The 8,612-nt window shown below is 40.9% G+C and overlaps 1 protein-coding gene across 1 annotated transcript; it reads right to left on the bottom strand.

Moving 5' to 3' along the window:
- Positions 1-575: 575 nt before the first annotated feature.
- LOC124086169 (olfactory receptor-like protein OLF3) lies at positions 576-1,532 on the bottom strand. The gene has a single exon (XM_046434187.1). The coding sequence runs from the start codon at positions 1,530-1,532 to the stop codon at positions 576-578; it is 957 nt and encodes a 318-aa protein (XP_046290143.1).
- Between the last annotated feature and the right edge of the window lie 7,080 nt (positions 1,533-8,612).

Genomic DNA, 8,612 nt, shown 5'->3' with positions numbered 1-8,612 from the left:
AAACTTTCTCCAGTCTTTCTGCATCACTTGGTGAATGGCATTGCATCCACAATCAGTGGGTGCTGCAAAGACACTTCTATCAGCCTTGACAGCAACACCCTCCTCAGAGGGTTGATTCATGCAGTTACTGCACATGCTACAATACCACCCGTTATTGTAGGTGAGACTTCAAATGTGAAAATGCATTTTGTTTCCACTGGAAACACTTAAACCTTTCCCAAAATGTGTCTGCTAAGGACAAGGGGTCCGAGGGAAGAACTGTGAATAGGGTCACAATTAGAAACAATATGATGAATCAAAAAAGTCTGTCCTGTCTTGGGCCTTGGGAATGGAGATTGAGAGAGGGAGGTGAGATCAATATCAGCAGTGCTTAACTCTACCTGACACACTGCTGTGACACAAAATACTCCCACATTCCTATACCCAACACACCTCCGTAACAGGCACCTACATAAAACACCAGCACATTATGTCATCTGCTTCCTGGTTGCCAGGGCAATGCAGCTGAAGCCTGTTCCATAAAGTTGGGTGGGGAGCCCTCAGGCACAGCTCTCTTCTCCAGTGATGCTCCTGAGTCATCCTGTTGCCAGTTTTGAAGTTAACCCAGAGAATTGTCCTAATAGTTTCTGCCAGGCGCCCTTCACCTCCTTATTCCGTAGACTGTAAATCATAGGGTTCTGCATGGGCATCACAGTGGCATAGAAGAGAGAGATCAGCTTCTCCTGAAGGACAGAGGGGCTGGAGTGAGGCTGGATGTAGGTAAAAATGGTGGTCCCATAGCAGAGGGCAACCACAGTGAGGTGAGAGGCACAGGTGTGGAAGGCTTTCCTCCTTCCCTCTGTGGACTGGATCTTCAGGATGGTGGAGATGATGTGGACGTAGGACAGGAGCACCAGGAGGAAGGGCGTCATCAGAAGGATGATGCTAGAAACCATGATGGCTACTTCATTGGAGGAGGTGTCCACACAGGCCAGCCTGACCACAGCCAGGAGTTCACAGGATATGTGATCAATGTACCTGTTTGTGCACATGGGCAGCTGGAAAGTGATGGTGGTCTGCATGAGTGAGTTGATGGAGCCACTGAGCCAGGATGTGATGGCCAACCGAGTGCACAGGCCTCCATGCATGATGACTGAGTAGCGCAGGGGGTCACACACTGCCACATAGCGGTCATAGGCCATCACTGCCAGGAGAACAAACTCTATCCCACCCAAGCCCAGGGAGAAAAACAACTGTGCAGCACAGCTCAGGAATGGGATCCCTTTGTGTTCTGCCAGGAAATGCACCAGCAGCTGAGGGACGATGCTGGTGGCATAAGACACATCCACGAGGGAGAGGTTGGTGAGAAAGAAATACATGGGTGTGTGCAGCCGGCTGTCCAGTCTGATCAGAAGAACAATGAGGAAGTTCCCCAGCACTGTCACCAGGTACATGGCCAAGAAGATGACAAAGAGGGAGACTTGAGTGTCCCAATCACTGGTCAATCCAAGGAGAATAAATTCACTCACCCATGTCTGGTTATCTCGTTCCATTTAAAAATTTAAATATTTTTAATCTGCAGAGAGAGGCAGAAAAAAGAGAAACAATTGAACACATCAACGTATGAGCTGCCAGTGCTGTGTCAGTCTGTAGATCATTCATTAGGTCCAGATAAAAGGCTTGATCCCAATGTGCTGGGTATCTACTCTGTTTCAGAGAGAGGGGTCAATGCATTGAGAAGGACACATCTGGTCTTGGAGGTTTGTTAAAGCCCGGCGGTAATGTGGTGTAGTTACAGCAATTCTACATCTTATTTAGTTTCCTTCATTTTAATGTAATATTCCTTTTACGAGAGTATAAAAATAAGAAAGAACAGAGAACTGAGGCAGGGGAGAGAGGGCAGAGACAGAGGATGGAGGCCAGACTAGAGTCTCAACACTGCCACTCTCCTGCCTGATGAAGAGCAAACCAAAGCAGTATTCTCAGAAGCACCATCTCAGAGTTCACAGAGCTGTGTGCCACCACGAGAAATGCTTCTCTCAGGTCTCCCTCAAACCTGATGCCATGAAAATACAATTTTACTTAAATCATTTTCATGCACAGACAAAATGCATATATCTAAGAGTTTACAAAGTTTAATGTATTTTGAAAGAAGATTTTTCCCTATGATCCACTGTATAATCCTGTTCTATCAATAATTGAATTTTTCAAATTGTAGTAATGACCATACTGTCTTTTACACTAAAATCTATTACACATTAGACTGCTCATACTTAAGTATTTTTCACTGATATATTAGCTGATTACTTTCAACCAATTGGAATTTCTGTTTGTTTACAGGGCTATTGTCTTGATTTCACAAAGTTGATATTTACATCAGCCTTTTTCTGCACACATAGAGTTCCTTTCAGGACTCATAGTAAATAAGTAAGATAGAAATATCATGTGCATTTTGAAGCGAAACGAAGGAGAAAATGTAGCCTGTCTGGATAATTTTGACACATCTTAAGTAAATGCCATCTTCATGTGACACTGGACTCACCATCCAGTTCAGTACATGGCTATCTGTACTTACATATAGTGAATGGACTAGGGACCACATAGTGTGCTTCAGCTCTAATCCCCACTATTGGAAGCCAGAGGTTAGTTAACCTTTCAGCTGTAATTAACTTATAGGTTCTATAGCTCTCCCTAAGCCTCCATTTTTCACTGAAGTCAAATAGCTAAGAGAAAACTGTAAACTCTTTGCTCCATTTGCCTGTACAATCAAGACAACCAGAGCCTCTTAGCACAGAGCTGGGCAGGTAGCTGATGACCAAAATCCTGCTCCACAATCAGCAGCCAGTAGTCAATGAGCTCGTCCTCCTGGGCACACACGACTTGTGACTGCTTCTCAGCATCTGTCCAGCTCCAGCTGCTTCTAATGTTTGCCAGCATCTAACAATGAAATCCTGTTTTACCTTTGGGGTTCTTCCATTCTCTTATTCAACCAAACTGAAAGCAAACCTCTCCATATGTTTTGAGATATCTCTCTCTTCGAAAGAAAGAAAGAGAGAGCGGGGGGGGGGGGGGGGGGGGGGAGGGAAGAAAAGAAAAGAAAAGAAATCAAAGCTGCATGCTCAGAACACAGTATTGAAGAGCAACATAGCTGTGGTTCATCTTAGACATGAGCCCCATTAAGAAAGGACTTCCTCTTGTCTGTGTTTTCTGAATTGTGGTGAAGGTAGAGGAATTACTGTGAACATAATATCTGACAAAGAACAGAATATCTGACAAAGTATGACATATGCAATTGAAATAGTCCATGAAAAATTTTCTCCTTGAATCTGTGTCACTAATGCCTGATGTTTGGTTTATGTTGAGACTTGTTTGGTTTTTTTTGTGTGTGAAATGTTCAAAAAGGAAATAATATGAAATGGGAGGTTGATGATACGATGTACCAAATTTACTGTGAACCAGCACAACAGCTTATATTAACCCTTACAATGTGTTACCTATAAGTAGAAAGTGAGAGCATTAGGTGTCAGTTACATAGAAATTGCAAGAAAAGTCAGGGATGGGGTATGGACAGCAAACATCAAATATTTTCAGTAAACATATTAACTTTTGCCCTATTAAAAGGATCTTTACTTTTGTCTTCTCCCTTTATCCAGAAAGTACTAGCTGCAGCAAATATCAAAATATTTTCCTCAAAGCCAAAAAAAAAAAGACATGTTCAGATTCCTCACACAACTCTTTCCATGACACAATGCACTTAATTTAAAATTAAATTTCAATCAATCAAAATCCTTTCTTAAATAAACAAAATGTAATGATTCCACAGAAACTGCTACACTCTCATTATTATAAAAATTCAGACAATATTTTAACAAATCAAATGTTGTTTCTAATGCTATTCTACTTGATAAGTTTGTACTATTCATTTTCCTATTTCTTTAACAATCTACTACCTTGTAATGACTTTAGCTGGAAATATCTGTCACAGGAACAAGATGGGTGAGGAATTCACACAAGCACACAGGCTGATGTCTGAACCTGGGTTAACTTTCACCTGGTTGGAGAAGATAAAATTTGACTTGTAGACATCCCTGCCTTCCTTTTTCTGAGTCTCTCTTCTAACTCTTCATCTATGAGCCCGATGACCTCATGCTATTCTCTCCACCTCTCTGTACCAGGTCTGCATTCCAGGTTATGAGCCTCCTGTTCAAAATTGCCCTACCCCTTGTCCTCTTCAAAGGAATGTCAAGGATGTCAAGATCTGGAGCCAAGTTAAGCATATTTCTAATGCACATCCTCAGGCAGTGATTTGGTAGTGTTTGCTGTCAACATCTGGCATTCTTGAATCATGGAACTGGACATCATTCAACAAATCTATGACTGTTTTATCAAATCTGAACAGGTGATCACCCACATAGACGTCTTGTTAATGTCCAGCTCCCCACAACTCTGCAAAATGCCTTATAGGAAAGGTACAATTTCAAATGACAAGATGACCTTTCTACATGACCACTCTTTCAGCCTCCTACCACACCCTACCCATATCCCTGCTCCAGTAGAAATGATGAGACCCTGAAGGATGCATGAGCAACTGTTCACCATGAAAAAGGTGCAAGAAGGACCCAGAGGCATCCGAACCAAACATCCATAGGACCGTTCACTATGGGATTCCCACATAGAAAGGGCTACCATGGGTCATCTCTGCAAATGTCTTTTCTTTTTCATTTTTTTTTTTGGCACTAGGGATTAAAGCTGATGTTGCTTTACCATATCCCCAGCCTTTTATTTATTTGTTTGTTTATTTATTTATTTGTTCATTTATTTTAAATCAGGGTCTCCCTAAGTTGTTGAGAGTCTGGCAAAGTAATTGAGGGCCTTGAACTTCCCTTCCTCAGCCTCCTGAGTCCCTGAGATTTCAGGCCAGCACCTCTGTGCCCTGCTCTAGAGATGGCTTCCACGCTGCTGCCCCCATTGTTCTTATACCAGACTTTAGTGCTATGGGCCAGCACTCAAAAATACTCAATTACCTTTGCAGGGAAGGAAGTCACCAGGACTTGGCCCCTAAATGTCCTTTCCCTTCCCAATACTCAGTTCCACTTTTCATTACCTACCCCAGTGAGCACATAACACATTTAAAACTATTTGACAACATCTCTTATTTCTTTGGCTAGACTCTTCCATAAGTTATGCTCTCTCTTTATCTCCACTGATTAAAAAAAAGGTAGGTTTGAATTTTTGAAAAACATGAGGTATGCACAGTATAAAAAATTTTCTCAGTGTCTATCCTCCTGAAATATTTCAGAAAAAAATCATCCTTTCCACTCTGCATGTCAATTCAAAGAGTGCATGATTGGACACCTTGCATCAGGCTTGAAAACCCAAGCTCAAACATTCTAAGGCTTAAGAGTGAGCACATGACCCTTGTTTCATAGACAAAATCCTATAAAAAAAGAGAGGAAATATCAAAAGCTTTTTTGGGGAAGACCGGATTTTGTGTGTGCACCATCTTTTATAACACACTATTGAGTGTTAATCATATTCAGCCTCCTTATTGGAGACATCCACAATTTTTGTAGGAATAAGTGAGTACCAAATACAGAAGCACAGCACATGAAGCTATGATACACAGCCTACGCTTATTTTTCTTTGATGTTGGTCAGAATAAACAGAACCTTACCTTCACACAGCAGAGCTGTCGATGGAAATGGCACTTCCATTTAGGGGAAGATTCCTGGGCCCTGTGCTGAACCTGTGGTTATTACACAGACTGCACCATGGCAGGCAGGAGAGTCTCCACCATCCCAACATGTGGACCCCAAGGACCCCAGGGCCACATAAGAGGGAGAGATATAAACACAACTCTCTAATCTCAGACAACTATTCTTGTTCTTTAAATATCATTGTCTAACTTTCTCTCTGGATGAGGTTACCTGACTTTTCACATAATTCAAGTCCCATTACTGAGAACCAGATTCTCAAACAGGTACAATGTCAAATTCACAATTGTGGTCCATTTTATCATAGTTTTATTTATTTATTTATTTTTAATTTTTTTTTTAATTTTTTATTGTTGGCTGTTCAAAACATTACATAGTTCTTGATATATCATATTTCACAATTTGATTCAAGTGGGTTATGAGCTCCCATTTTTACCCCATATACAGATTGCAGAATCACATCAGTTACACATCCATTGATTTACATATTGCCATACTAGTGTCTGTTGTGTTCTGCTGCCTTTCCTATCCTCTACTATCCCCCCTCCCCTCCCCTCCCCTCCCCTCCCCTCTTCTCTCTCTGCCCCCTCTACTGACATTCATTTGTCCCCCTTGTATTATTTTTCCCTTTCCCCTCACTTCCTCTTGTATGTACTTTTGTATAACTCTGAGGGTCTCCTTCCATTTCCATGCAATTTCCCTTCTCTCTCCCTTTCCCTCCCACCTCTCATCCCTGTTTAATGTTAATCTTCTTCTCATGCTCTTCGACCCTACTCTGTTCTTAGTTACTCTCCTTATATCAAAGAAGACATTTGGCATTTGTTTTTTAGGGATTGGCTAGCTTCACTTAGCATAATCTGCTCTAATGCCATCCATTTCCCTGTAAATTCTATGATTTTGTCATTTTTTAATGCAGAGTAATACTCCATTGTGTATAAATGCCACATTTTTTTTATCCATTCGTCTATTGAAGGGCATCTAGGTTGGTTCCACAGTCTTGCTATTGTGAATTGTGCTGCTATGAACATCGATGTAGCAGTGTCCCTGTAGCATGCTCTTTTTAGGTCTTTAGGGAATAGACCGAGAAGGGGAATAGCTGGGTCAAATGGTGGCTCCATTCCCAGCTTTCCAAGAAATCTCCATACTGCTTTCCAAATTGGCTGCACCAATTTGCAGTCCCACCAGCAATGTACAAGTGTACCCTTTTCCCCACATCCTCGCCAGCACTTGTTGTTGTTTGACTTCCTAATGGCTGCCAATCTAACTGGAGTGAGATGGTATCTTAGGGTGGTTTTGATTTGCATTTCTCTGACTGCTAGAGATGGTGAGCATTTTTTCATGTACTTGTTGATTGATTGTATATCCTCCTCTGAGAAGTGTCTGTTCAGGTCCTTGGCCCATTTGTTGATTGGGTTGTTTGTTCTCTTATTGTCTAGTTTTTTGAGTTCTTTGTATACTCTGGATATTAGGGCTCTATCTGAAGTGTGAGGAGTAAAGATTTGTTCCCAGGATGTAGGCTCTCTATTTACCTCTCTTATTGTTTCTTTTGCTGAGAAAAAACTTTTTAGTTTGAGTAAGTCCCATTTGTTGATTCTTGTTTTTAACTCTTGTGCTATGGGTGTCCTATTGAGGAATTTGGAGCCCGACCCCACAGTATGTAGATCGTAGCCAACTTTTTCTTCTATCAGACAGCGTGTCTCTGATTTGATATCAAGCTCCTTGATCCATTTTGAATTCACTTTTGTGCATGGCGAGAGAAAGGGATTCAGTTTCATTTTGTTGCATATGGATTTCCAGTTTTCCCAGCACCATTTGTTGAAGATGCTATCCTTCCTCCATTGCATGCTTTTAGCCCCTTTATCAAATATAAGGTAGTTGTAGTTTTGTGGATTGGTTTCTGTGTCCTCTATTCTGTACCATTGGTCCACCCGCCTGTTTTGGTACCAGTACCATGCTGTTTTTGTTACTATTGCTCTGTAGTATAGTTTGAAGTCTGGTATCGCTATACCGCCTGATTCACACTTCCTGCTTAGCATTGTTTTTGCTATTCTGGGTCGTTTATTTTTCCATATGAATTTCATAATTGCTTTCTCTATTTCTACAAGAAATGCCATTGGGATTTTGATTGGCATTGCATTAAACCTATAGAGAACTTTTGGTAATATCGCCATTTTGATGATGTTAGTTCTGCCTATCCATGAACAGGGTATATTTTTCCATCTTCTAAGATCTTCTTCTATTTCTCTCTTTAGGGTTCTGTAATTTTCATTGGATAAGTCTTTCACCTCTTTTGTTAGGTTGATTCCCAAGTATTTTATTTTTTTTGAAGATATTGTGAATGGAGTGGTTGTCCTCATTTCCATTTCAGAGGATTTGTCGCTGATATACAGGAATGCCTTTGATTTATGCGTGTTGATTTTATATCCTGCCACTTTGCTGAATTCATTTACTAGCTCTAATAGTTTCTTTGTAGACCCTTTTGGGTCTGCTAGGTATAGAATCATGTCATCTTCAAATAGTGATAATTTAAGTTCTTCTTTTCCTATTTTGATGCCTTTAATTTCTTTCATCTGTCTAATTGCTCTGGCCAGTGTTTCGAGAACTATGTTGAACAGAAGTGGTGAGAGAGGGCATCCCTGTCTTGTTCCAGATTTTAGAGGGAATGCCTTCAATTTTTCTCCATTCAGAATGATGCTAGCCTGAGGCTTAGCATAGATTGCTTTTACAATATTGAGGTATGTTCCTGTTATCCCTAGTTTTTCTAGAGTTTTGAACATAAAGGGATGCTGTACTTTGTCGAATGCTTTTTACGCATCTATCGAGATGATCATATGGTTCTTATTTTTAAGTCTATTGATGTGGTGAATAACATTTATTGATTTCCGTATATTGAACCAGCCTTGCATCCCAGGGATGAAT

The sequence above is a fragment of the Marmota monax genome, unplaced genomic scaffold, assembly GCF_021218885.2.
Source record: "Marmota monax isolate L192 unplaced genomic scaffold, Marmota_monax_Labrador192_F-V1.1 WCK01_AAM20220418_F8-fsc00122, whole genome shotgun sequence".
Classification (NCBI taxonomy): domain Eukaryota; kingdom Metazoa; phylum Chordata; class Mammalia; order Rodentia; family Sciuridae; genus Marmota; species Marmota monax.
Note: the sequence above shows the minus strand (reverse complement) of the source record. Positions and strands in the feature narration are given on the sequence as shown.